This window comes from Lepidochelys kempii, chromosome 11 (genome assembly GCF_965140285.1).
Source record: "Lepidochelys kempii isolate rLepKem1 chromosome 11, rLepKem1.hap1, whole genome shotgun sequence".
Taxonomy (NCBI): domain Eukaryota; kingdom Metazoa; phylum Chordata; order Testudines; family Cheloniidae; genus Lepidochelys; species Lepidochelys kempii.
In genome coordinates, this window is record NC_136390.1 from 13,284,606 (window position 1) to 13,296,995 (window position 12,390).

Genomic DNA, 12,390 nt, shown 5'->3' on the forward strand with positions numbered 1-12,390 from the left:
TGAATTATTTTAGGAGGTATTGAAATGCGGTCTCTATCACTTTAAATAGACAACTCCATTCTCTCTAACTTTTGTCATCCCAATGTATATTCCTTAATCGGAAGAGAGAGACTGGTCTGAGATTTGTGTGAGGGGTCAGAAAAGGGTATGGAGAGTATTGGAGAAATACTTCAAAATATAATACTTATCTTTAGCATTAGGGTCCTTGAGGTTTTTAGCGATATTGTAATTGTGAATGCACAGAATACACAAATTCATTGAAAACTATGAACATGTTTTATTTAGAAGAATTTCCTCTTTCCAATAGTGTCTGTTGCAAATTTGACATGATGATGTAAAATGCAGTAGCACGAATTAGGAATTGTGGGGTGAAAGGAAGGTTAGACACAGCTTCTGTGCAGTTGTTAGCTCACAGAAAAAATTATTGGCCAGTCAACTGCCATTTTATTTCTACACCTGACAGTTCTGGTCTCTTTTTAAAAGCACTATAGGATAAAAAGTAATCGGCTGTACAGAGCTTTGGCTATTATAATGGAAAGACTAATGTGCTAGGGAGTGCACTGACAAACCTGGGTGAAAAAGTATTTCCTCTGGTGGTCAGTAAACAAACCTTTTGCTTGTGTATCACTATGTTCTTTGGCATGATTTCCTGGGGAGAAAACGGCAGTACAGCACACTGGATTTTAAAAAGGGTAAGTTTAGGAAAGACTAACTGCTCTGGTAAAGTCATTTCTTCTCCGCACAGAGAGGCATCGTGCTCCAGGGGATGCGTCCCAGGAATGCATGTCAGGAGACTTGGGTTCTAGTCTGAGCTTTACAGCCGGCCTGCTGTATGACCTTGGGCAAGTCACTTCACCTCTCTGAGCCTATTCTGCTACCCACCTTCTGAAGGCTCCAACCCCCTAGACAAAACAGATGAAAGGAGACTAAGGGAGTTGAGCACTTAACTCCCTTACGCGCCTTTAAAAATCTCCCTCTTAGATTATAAACTTTGAGTCAGTTTAGCTATGAGACTAGGTAATGCCTAGCACAGTGAGAGGCCCCATCTGAGATAGGGACTCTAGGTGTTCCTGTAATACAAATATTAAGTAATAATTAGAATGGCAGCATTTACCACCAGTTATGACCCAATAGTATCTGTGAAACCGCTGTTTCCTGTGTACTTAGAATGGGAAATAACTGCAGTAACATTGAGACAATTACAGGTTTCAGAGTAACAGCCGTGTTAGTCTGTATTCGCAAAAAGAAGAGGAGTACTTGTGGCACCTTATAGAGACTAACCAATTTATTTGAGCATAAGCTTTCGTGAGCTACAGCTCACTTCATCGGATCCGATGAAGTGAGCTGTAGCTCACGAAAGCTTATGCTCAAATAAATTGGTTAGTCTCTATAAGGTGCCACAAGTACTCCTTTTCTTATTGAGACAATCACCTAAAGCACCGTAATCCTAGAATTTCAAAATGTGGATTTCCCATGCCTCTCTCTCCTGACCCTACAAACCTGATCTCAGATCATCTCGTTTCAGGGAATGCACTTTCTGTGCGACACCATCACAGAGTGTTGGGACCATGACCCCGAGGCTCGCCTTACAGCCCATTGTGTGGCGGAACGGTTCAATCTGATGGCACAAATGGACTGTGATGACATCCTCAACAACAATACAGACAACGAAGGCAGCAAAACAGCCCCTCTAAGTGGGGAACAGTGACGGGAATAGAAATACCCAGTGACAGGAGGAAATGAAAGCCTTGTATCAAAAAGAAACAAGGAGATAAAAGACAAACACATGGCTCTAAAAAATAAACAAACAGATCTCAATTCATCTTCCTAAAATGAACTAAGAGCTAGTTTATAACTTATTTATCGGAACCTTTCACTCCATAAGTACAATGCAAAGAGCCCTGGGATCAATACTTTGGCTAAAGTGCCACATTGTTTAGAAATTTATTATTTTGTACTTAAGTGTACAATGTTAATACATTTTCTTTATTATTTTAAAATTAATGTTTAACCTTTATTAATAAGCACCTGGATTCCACCTCTATTCCTTTAAGTTTATTTTTTTCATGTTCATTCTTGCACCACTGAGCTTTACCCCTAATTTTCTAGCCTTTCAAACCTCAAGTGTTAGACAGGAGCTCATTAAAACAGGCATTGTCTCTGATTACCCATTCAGAGATCAGCCAGCCCTTTTCGTATTGCAAGGAGATACCTGAAATTAGATTAGCAAAAGCCTGATTGGCTTTAACACCAACGCATCTTTTTCCAATGTATAATTCCTGGGAATACTTGACTTTTCCAGCTGTGTGTTAAGAGTACAAAGTTACTTGGCTAAAAAAACGAACAAGAACAATTCAGAGAATGTGGTTCAACTCTAAATAGCACTTATGCGGAATGTCAGCTAAGTATTAATTTCAAGTCACATGTCTCCTGACTCCCAGCTATCTTCTAAATCAAACTAAAGAAGATATATTGTAACAGCACGTGCACTTTAACGGTGATATCGGCAAGATGACTGGGGAGAAGGTCTAGTTCATCACATAGATGGTTTCCATCTCCACCTTCTGTGATCTAAGAGTCAAGTGGCAAATGACATGAAGGTTGGTGGGGCTTGGACCTTCCTTTCCAATTACAGCAATACTGTGTTGGGCTCCTCCCCTCTACTGGAAAGGCTCTTAGCTGAATGGCAGAAGATAAGGTAAGTCACGCCCCACTTCCAAACCTCTTCATTGACCCAAACCCTGCTCCTCTCCTCCACACACACACTCCCATGCACAGCGAGGACTGAAAGGCAATGAGAAGTGTGTGGCTCTGCTGTGCAAGGAAGCCTGCAAGCTCTGGCACGATAAAGTCATCTCCAAGAAGGCAATGTATGGGGTGGCATTCAGAGGGGCACGTTGCCCATAAGTCTGCAACTGCATGGATCTACCGTACAGGTAAGGGGAAGGGTGGGAAAGAGTAGCACAATGGCTGTGCGGGATTTTGCAATCTTTGATATTGGGAGGGATTCTGTATAAAGCCTCCTGACTCTGGATTTGCACCGCTTCAGTGGAGTGTAACCTAAATTAAAAAGGCTCCTCCCTCCTAGATCCTCCCAGCTGTGTTTCCATCTCTCTCTCAGGTTCTTACATGGGGCAAAGGAGAGAGACTGAGTATAGATGTGGGTGTCACAGAAGCATCAATTCTAGGGAATGTTTTTTATTGAAAAGGTTTTCTAGGTATTCTGGTGGGCACCTATTTTAAACCTCCATCTCATAGCCCCTGGCCACGCGCTGTGGTTCAATCCTCTCCCCTGACTCCTCTGTACCTCCTCCTCCTGCTTGGGACTTGGGGCCTTCTTTCAAGCGGCTCTCTGCACTTGGAACAGCTTCCCTTCTCCCGTTTACCAGGAGCATCCTCCCTTTCCCCCTGCATCTCACTTCTTTCAGCCACTAATCACAATTCTAATGTAACCCACTTCCTCTCTTACCACCGATTACACAGAAAGAGCAAGACAGCCGTCTACAGCGTACACTTAGGAAAGAAAAGTTGAAACTGCCACTCCCACATCTAAGGGCTGCAGGTGGCTAATATGAATTCTGCATTAGCTTTTGCAGCTCCAAGTTTGAAACTGACACTATGCGGAACAAACAGTGCAACTCACAGAATAAGTATAAACTTAAGATGCTTCCAAAGGCATCCTGAACTCTCTCTCACAAGGGGAGCTGTATCCACCAAAGTGTGGGGGGAAGCAGAACATTGTAACCAAGAGTAAAGCCTACTTATTATATCCTAGGGTTAAAGTCCAATTCCTTTGCAAAGTGAGTATACATAGTCTCTGGGCGATACTGTAAAGAGCACGTGGGAGCCAAGATCGAGACACACTAATTTCAGTGCTACCATCCATCTTTGCCCCATTTACAGCCATTTTAATCAACAATCACACAATGTATGGTTTCTATACATCCGCACTTGCTTAGGGGACGTCTATTCTCCTTGGCCAATTATCTAGCATGTTTGTACTGGTCAGTAAATTGCCTTTGAAGATTACCATCCCACTGATATTTCACTGGCTATTTAAGAAAGTTGTGACTGTCACTTTCTATTTAGTCCCAATTTTCCAAGAATAGCTGAAACTAAACATTTGTGTTTAGTTATATTGCTGTCTGCTTTCAGACTGAAAGTGATTGTTTCTATTGATTTTGTCCAAATGTTTCACTGAAATACTTCTAATGGTCCAGGAAAGAAACATTGACACACGAAAAATAGTATGTAGACATCTGATTCTTCACCTTCGATGTCAATGGAAATTTTGTCATTGACTTAAACAAGTGCAAGATCAAGCCCCACCGGAAAGAGGGAGGATGGAACATAGGCCCAAATATTGCATTGTGCTGGGCCCCCCCAGAGCTCCACTGTATGGAACTGTAGGATCAGAACCACAGACAGGGCTTGAAGGTTTGCTTACAAAGTAGCAACAAATACTTCCCTCCACTGCAGGATTTACAGGGCGGAATTCTGTGGCCTGTGTTCTGCAGGAGGTCAGACCAGATGGTTGTAGCAGTCCCTTCTCATCTAATCCTCCGAAAATCTATCAACCTAGATCAAAAATTGTATCTTATGATTTCACTAAGATTCTTAAAGGAGTCACATAAAATTCATATTGTTTGAATCTAATAGTCAATAGTAAGAATTATGGAAAATGGTCCACAATTACCATTACATCCTTTATCTCCCCAGCAGAACTGACAAACTGCTTTAACACACTGTAGCTGTAGCTGTGTTGGTTCCAGGATACTAGCTTTAAGACAGGAGTTAAAATCCAGAACATTAAACCTCTTCCAGCTATGGATGATGATCACCTGAACAACAGAGGAAATTCCTAGGAGGTCTTTTCAACACCTTCATGTTGAAGGAGTCTTGCCTCGCATATTAAAAAGACAATTCCTTTAGCAATCAATGTTGTTCCATTTGGTACACTATCGATATTAGCTACAGTGATATTAATGTGAAACCAGTCATACCAAGTGGGAGAAATCTGACTAAAAACCAGAAAATAAGAAAAGCCATCAAGGTTAAGACTGAAATGTCACCTGAACTCACCCCCTTTATAAACAGGTATCCAGAAGTGGCTCCAGGTCACATTTTTAAGTAGGGGATTGTAACTTGCTTTAACTGCATGTGCTTATTAACAGAGGACACTTTTGAAGGAGGAACTTGGTCGTCTGCTATAGCAGCTCAGGTATTTAAATTAAGATCTGCTGTGGCTGCTGCTGCTTTGAAGCCTGGACTGTGTGCTACCACACTGACCCTTGCAGGAATCCTGTGTCACAAAGCCTGTTTTGTTTTTTTTTTAATTAATAGCCGTGAACTAAGCATCAAATTATGAGGAAGGCTCAGTTTATTTTACTGATTTCCCCTGCCTGCAACAGCAGGTCTAGACCCCAGAACCAGAAGAACTGCTTGACCTAGTCTATGTCCACACCTTGGTGTCCTGGGTTACATGATGATCTCAAAGGGAAAATCACCACCACTTGCAGCATGGATCCTGACGTATAAAAGAAGCATGCACACTCATGCTCCAGAGCCAGGCAGGAACCCCCACTCTCCACAGTGGGGTTCCTGCTCCGTCCATGGGACCTGGTTAATAGCCTATGAACTGCTGCCACTCTTCGGCACATGGCTGGAGGGCGAATGGCCACACCCAGGATGGGACAGCACCACCTCAACAGAGAACCCTCTGGAGTGCTGGGTTGAGTCAGGGGCGGGGTCCTCTCCAGTGCCTTCTGGTGGGATGTCCCCAGACAGCAGCCAAATGCTGGGGAAGGTGGCATCAGAAGGTGCCCCGCTGTGATAAGTCACAGGATAGTGGTGGGGGTGTCTGCCACTACTGGTCTTGAAGGTCACCCTTCTCACCTTCCGGGCTGGGTGTGGTATACGAGCAAGGAAACCTCAGGGCGCCACAAAGCCAGCAGAGAACTCTGTACATTTCCTTCCACCACAGCAGACCCCTCGGTACCATTATCCCTTGCCACTTACTTCTCTACTAGGGGCTGAAGCCTCCCTCCTTCTCCTGGACAGTTCCCAACCCAGCCAAAGAAGGGAGTAGGCAGCCAAGGAGGGGGGAGACCCCACATTTCAGATGGATTTTTCATAGATAGCCCCTGCCACCACCATCCCAAGGGCCCTGGATTGCCCTAACTGAGCACTGGCAGTGACAGAGTTAGCAGTGTAATGCTATTAGCATGTGCATAAAAGCTAGACCTCTGAAATAGCTGGGGACAATACAGTGGGTAAAGGATAAAGTTTCTGCATTCACTCTGATTTCTTTGCTTCTGTGGATTTAACAAACAGGCCCTTGTACACCATTACCATGTCATTAAGCCTGTTATTAATATGCTCTCTCTATATTCCTTTAAGACACATTCATAGATGGAGCAGTAAGAGTGTACACTGACAATAAGCACAGCCTGTCAATCGAAAATCCTGAGTGAACCATTAAAAAAGCATTAAAACCAACAGATATTCTGTTTTCTTTACATCTTAATATTTTGGCTAGTATAAAGTATGTTTTTATAATAACGATTAGTCAAAATTATAGCAACATTGCCTTTAAAATAAATTAAGATTTATTTTTCAAACACAAGGGCACTACAGGGAACTAAGCCAGTAGTTTCAGTTTTTAACATTACTCCTCTGAATTTAAGACATTCTAAACAATTTATTTCAAAATTTGTAAGGAAAAATAGAGGGTATTCTATACAAAGTTAGAAGCATATAGTTTACACAGGGCCTAAACTGCACACGCTTCTTCAGAAGGAAGTTATTCTGACAGGTACGGGTGGTCAGATACTACGGCTTGGGGAGGCCGTGGAAATATGGCTAGACATACATGAAAGAATGATGTACGCACAATATTCATCCTAATCACCAGGACTCTGGGAAAACAGACAAAACAAGCTAATCATTTTGTAGTTTTATTTCCCCCCCCCATTTTTCCTCACACATGGACTCTTTATGACTTATATTCAGAGCAAAATGTACAAGGGAATCAAAGTAGTTGTGCATAAACCCAAACTTTTTTTTACTTTTTTTTTTGCGCACAATTTACAGTTTTTTGTTGAATGTTAACATGGTTATTTAAATTTCCTTTGATGCCTTCTTACATTCTTATGTCTTCAATGGAAAACATCTTACCAGATCACACTGTTACGAGTTCTCACGATGATGGAACAGGTCAAGCCATTTACAACGGCTGGTGAGTGGCAGATAATGTTATATACACTGATTGGAAGACTACATCAGAAGAAAAAACAGAGTAAGGCACCACTCTTGGAAAATTAAGGTAGCTTGTAGTAACAATAATGAAAGACAATCAGTACTACTCATAATTGCCAGCAATTCTTAGACTTCAATAAAATACTTACACTATAAAAAATGAAGGATGTTTGTACCTGAATACATTTTCCTGATATCTGATTGTATGTACATTAAAACACAGTCTCCAGCAAAATAAGCCTTTTCATGTACTATGAAAAAACCAAACCACAGTCCCTGTGTTCAATGGTCACATTTAACTGCTGTTTTCTGTTGTTCTGAACAAATATACAAAGGAGAAAAATCAAACCAATCCAATGGACAGCATGTAACACTGGCACTTCACCTCCAAGATGATCCCATGCACGGAGATGAAGAAATTAATACAACCGTGGTTTTATGGTTGCTGTTCAGTTTGAAAGCCTTAGTCCTTCGGAGGGGGGGGGCCTAAACTTCCTTACATTTGCAATGTGAGCAAATCCTAAACAGTCACTCAGAAAGTGAGATTTAATAAAATTAGGAGCTGAAAAGTGTTCTGAATTATTCTTCCAATTCAATTCTTTCAAGTATACTAAAATGTTTCAGAGGAAAAAATGTCTCCATGGTTACAATTCCAATCAATTTTATAAATCCTTAAAAAAAAAGGGTAGTCTCTACTTAGCTTCCACATCCCTCCAGGGCATGCACATATTCCTTCTGAAGGAAAAAAGTCTTGTCAAATCCAGATGATTCTTAACACTGATTCCAGGTGCAGCTTCTGAAACCTCCTCCAGGTTTCTGTCAGGAGGTTAATCGTCGGATATACAAGCAACAAAACTTTTTTTTTTTGTTTACATGGGTACTGAGTATTTCAGTGTTATTGAACAGAGCTCAGTGCACAGATTCTCAGAAAAGGTTCACGTGTCACTCCAAAGGTAAAGCCATTGAAGCAACAACATTTCATCTGACTTCTGCTGCTCAGGAAGTCAAATGGTTTATATCTTAAGCAGCTTGCAGTAGGACCTGCTTAAAAGATTACATAATTTAGATAAAATCGTTTGGATCATACAAAAACAAGTTGGTGAACATACCTGGCAAGGTGGTCTCTACACCTTTGATTATGTGTAACCTTTAAAGTGCCCTAGTATTGTATTCCTTTACGCTCATTTGAATTTGTGCAATTATAAAAACAGGGGACACAGTGTTATTTACTGTGTTTTGAGAGTGACAGAGATTAGATAAACAGAGAAACTCATCCTGAAGAGTCTTATCTAGTTAGTGTCCACTTGCTGAGTCTGTATGGTGGGGACTGTTTTCCAAAGGGGATTATAATACACCCAGCCATCTCCCTGCAATTGAAATGGGAGGGGGAAAAAAAAGTTACACAGAATTATAATAAAAGAATTCACATAGAAAAGTATTTTGTGATGCCAGGTGTCGAACTGACAGCACTGGAAACTAGAGGTACACAGCTTATGTATACCATAAATATCAGTGCAAGCTTCCCCACAGTCTCTGCTCTGGAGAGACCATCTCTAGGGATGAGGATATCTAAGGGCTTGGCACATGCTATGTCTGAGTGTGGACAAGCTAGGATGTAAATCTACAGTGCACTAGTCTGCCACACACTAAGTCACAGTGTGAGCCCTATTATCATGCACTAGACTAGAAGGTCTCTAGTGCACCTTGTTATCTGGCTGTTTTAAACAGAGTATGCCAAAGTGCTCTACAGAACTTTCAGGGTATGACAGTAGTGTCCACACAGCCAGTTAGCACACAGAAAGTTAATGCACTGCAGATTTACAGACCCTGGCTTGCCACACAGTAACTGACCATGTAGACAAGCCCTAAGAAATCATGCTCATTCCAGTCAAGTACAGTATTCTGCTGGGACTAACAACAGCAGCAGTCGTCAGCCCTAACTGATGTAGATATGAGGATGGAACCCTGGCACCCTGTGGTCTGGATTGAGACCAGCAGCTTATTTTGCAAAGGCTCAGCAAACAGCCATCAGAGAGAAATGGCTTGTGCTCACAAGCAAACTGGGCTACATTTGAACTGATGATCTGGAGATGAAATGGTTCTGGATCTTATTTACCCTACTCTGAGCCATCCAGTATCTCAAATTCTGCTTTCAAATAAAATATCTGAAAACAACGTTGTTTTTTAAAACCACACAACCTGCATTTCTCCTGTCAACAGTCACTCAGGGATGCAATTAGAACAAACTACTTGATTAAAAAACATTCTTAGTCCGAAATATTTACTTCTTGCGTTCACAAGTTAAAGGTAGCAGTTTCCTTGTGCGGTGAAAATTTTTGTAAGCAAAATGATATTCTCTCCCAAATTTAAAATTTTATCTAGTTAAGTCATTCTCTCTCTTTGCTCACTTTGCCACAAATAAATACACATCAGCGAAAGTTTTCAGAAACCAAAAGTCAAAGTTTATTTAGATTTTTAGATAACACTCTGAGATCAAAGAGGCTACTTAAGCAAAGTTTCTGAACCATGAGAGATGGGGATTTGTTACTGAGGGTATGTCTACAATGCAATTAGACACCCACGGCAGCCCCAAGCCATCGGACTTGGGCTCCAGCAAAGGGTCTTTTTAACTGTGGTGTGGACATTCAGGCTCGGGGACTTTCCCACCTTGCAGGGTCTTAGAGATTGGGCTGCAGCCTGAATGTCTATATCGCAATTGAACAGCCCCTTAGCCTGAGTCAGCTGTGTAGACATATCCTGGGTGAAAAGGAATACTCTGCAGTGGTCCCTTTGATTTAGCTTTAGAATACCCTGCAGTTTGTGGTTCAGAACCATATCTAGTTCCAAATATTTTAAACCTTCTGCTGAACTGGAGATAATTTTTTGCTTTTCATATTTTACTGTACTATTGCATTTGTGATCACACAAATTTGTCACAATATGGATCTGAAGCTCCACAGCATAGCTGAAATATACACCTCTATTCCCTCCACAGAGGAGGGCCAGGCTGCCTACCTCAGCAGCTGCTAGTTTCCACATAGGAAAGAAAATCTGCTCTCAAGCGGTCACACCAGAAATTCCTAGTCTTTTGGGGCACCTTTTACAGATAACCAGGATAACAGCTTGATCATGCTCCAACCATTGAATGGACAAGCTGCATTAAAACCTGAAATCTACATTAATGAAAAGCTGATGAAGAGCTGGTAGTCACAATGATGTTTTTGTTTTATATGCACACGGTGCAATCAGCTCCAATAGCTTCCTTTGTGTTTTGCTCAGGTATTCATGGTCCATTTTTAAACCACATCACAGTTTCCATGTGTCTCAGCTGAATTGTAAAAGTTGTTTACTTTTGAAGGAAGTTAAGCCACACAAAGAAATGCTTGCAGTTGTGGGGTCATAATTGCAAAACCAGGGAGCGCTGTGAGCTAGTAGATGATGTTCTCCTGCATGCTAGGGGTTTGGGTGCTCTTAAACCATCTGGCTGTTTTACAAGGCAATCCAGATTCCCCAAAAGATGAACTCTGAAGCAAAAGGCCAAGTACTTTACCTTGACAGAAGACTCAGATTGAACAGCAACTGGCTGTTCTAGGATTGATATTGTGGATATAAGTTCTTACAACAGCTAGCAAAATGAAAAGTGTGTGTGTGTGTGTGTGTGTGTGTGTGTATCCCACATTAAGAATGACAGAGAACCAGCAGGCGAAGGAAGGAAGAGGGAGCTCCCCTCAGGGCTCTAAAGGGATTTTTCAAGTTAGAGGCTTAATAACCAAGTTCTTGGGACAGCTTGAGAGGGTTAGAGGTAATAAAGACCCCATTCAAGTCATATGATTTCTTAAACCACTTGGTAAGTTAGTATAGAAGACTACTCTTTTTCTAGTGCTGGTTACTCTGGGTGAAAAATACATTAGTGCTCTGGAAATAGAGTCACTGTATATTTTTATGCCTTTATAGAAACTTATCAAAAGCTACTGTTTCCATTTTTATTATTTATGAGCAAGGAACTAGGTCCTTAACACTTATGTTTCGTGCACAGAAGTTCTTTACCAACAACCATTTAGCTTTAGAGTCATTCAGTGTGGAATGAAAATCATAACATAAGAATAGCCTTGTATAGAAATGCATTGACTGATATTTCATTAAACGTATTATAAGATCCAAGGCCCTATGGCATGCTGTTATCAGCATTCCCTAGAATGTCCTCTATAGACTCACGACCTGCACGTTAATATACATGCTCATATGTGCATTTACAATACATACATTTTTCACACACAATAGTTACTTACTTCTTTAACAAAGTATTTTGTGCTCCACGGTGCCTCTGTTTCAGCACGAAGTCTCTCTTCATTTCTCTGCCGTTCCTCAAGGGCTCGCTTATGCTCTGTTGCTTTATCGATGTCTCCATCCTTCAGAGACTCTGTTACATGTTGCCACAGTCGCCTACAAATCAGAAGGAAGGCTACAATTTAGTCACAGGTATTTTTAGTAAAAAAGTCATGGACAGGTCACAGGCAATAAACAAAAATTCATGGCCCATGACCTGTCCATGACATAGACTATAAATATCCGTGACTAAATCTTGTGGGGGGACTTGGGAAGCGGGGGGCCGCTGCTGTGGGGGGAGAGGTGGGGAAAGGGGCAGGGCCAACGGCACCAGTTGGCAGGGGTCATCAAAGCAGCGGCTGCTTGGATAGTCCCAGGGCCAGCCACACCAGCCGCTGCTCAGGTGGTCCCCAGGGCTAGCTGCCCAGTGCTGCCCAAGCAGCAGCCGGTGTGGCTGGCTGTGGGGTCACCCGAGAGGCTGGCTGCAGAGCTGCCCCAGCAGAGGCCAGTCTGGCTGTCCCCAGAGCCAGCTGATTGGGCAGCCTGGGGGTCAGCTGCACTGGCCACTGCAGAAGTCCCGGAAAGTCATGGAATCCATGACTTCTGTGACCTCCGTGACAGACACAGAGTCCTAATCAGAAGCTTTAATTGATTTCACATTTTTCAGTGCCTTCCTGGATTGCAGTCACTTGACTTACAGAACTGGTGTACAGCAGGTGACATTATTTCACAGTTATACTCCAACCTCTTCTCTGGCATGCCAAATTAATGTAAAACAGAACAGGATTGAGAGGCACAAGAAAAAAA

At 42.0% G+C, this 12,390-nt stretch overlaps 2 protein-coding genes across 4 annotated transcripts in view; one reads left to right on the forward strand and one right to left on the reverse strand.

Annotated features, from left to right (window-relative positions):
• LOC140895462 (TGF-beta receptor type-2) overlaps window positions 1–12,390 on the forward strand; it is an 84,923-nt gene that overhangs the window by 65,417 nt on the left and 7,116 nt on the right. For 2 of the 3 annotated variants that reach the window (XM_073305185.2, XM_073305187.2), the window contains one exon: window positions 1,526–2,936. In XM_073305185.2, the coding sequence (XP_073161286.1) occupies window positions 1,526–1,708 (183 nt within the window). In that variant the 3' untranslated portion in view covers window positions 1,709–2,936. The remainder of the gene's footprint in view (window positions 1–1,525; window positions 2,937–12,390) is intronic. The other variant, XM_073305186.2, reaches the window with a different exon arrangement.
• The window catches only part of OSBPL11 (oxysterol binding protein like 11), a 72,528-nt gene continuing 62,058 nt past the window's right edge, over window positions 1,921–12,390 (reverse strand). Inside the window, exons 12-13 of the mRNA XM_073305184.2 lie at window positions 11,547–11,700; window positions 1,921–8,624 (exon numbers count right to left, since the gene is read on the reverse strand). Coding sequence (XP_073161285.1) covers window positions 8,547–8,624; window positions 11,547–11,700 — 232 coding nt within the window. The 3' untranslated portion in view covers window positions 1,921–8,546. The remainder of the gene's footprint in view (window positions 8,625–11,546; window positions 11,701–12,390) is intronic.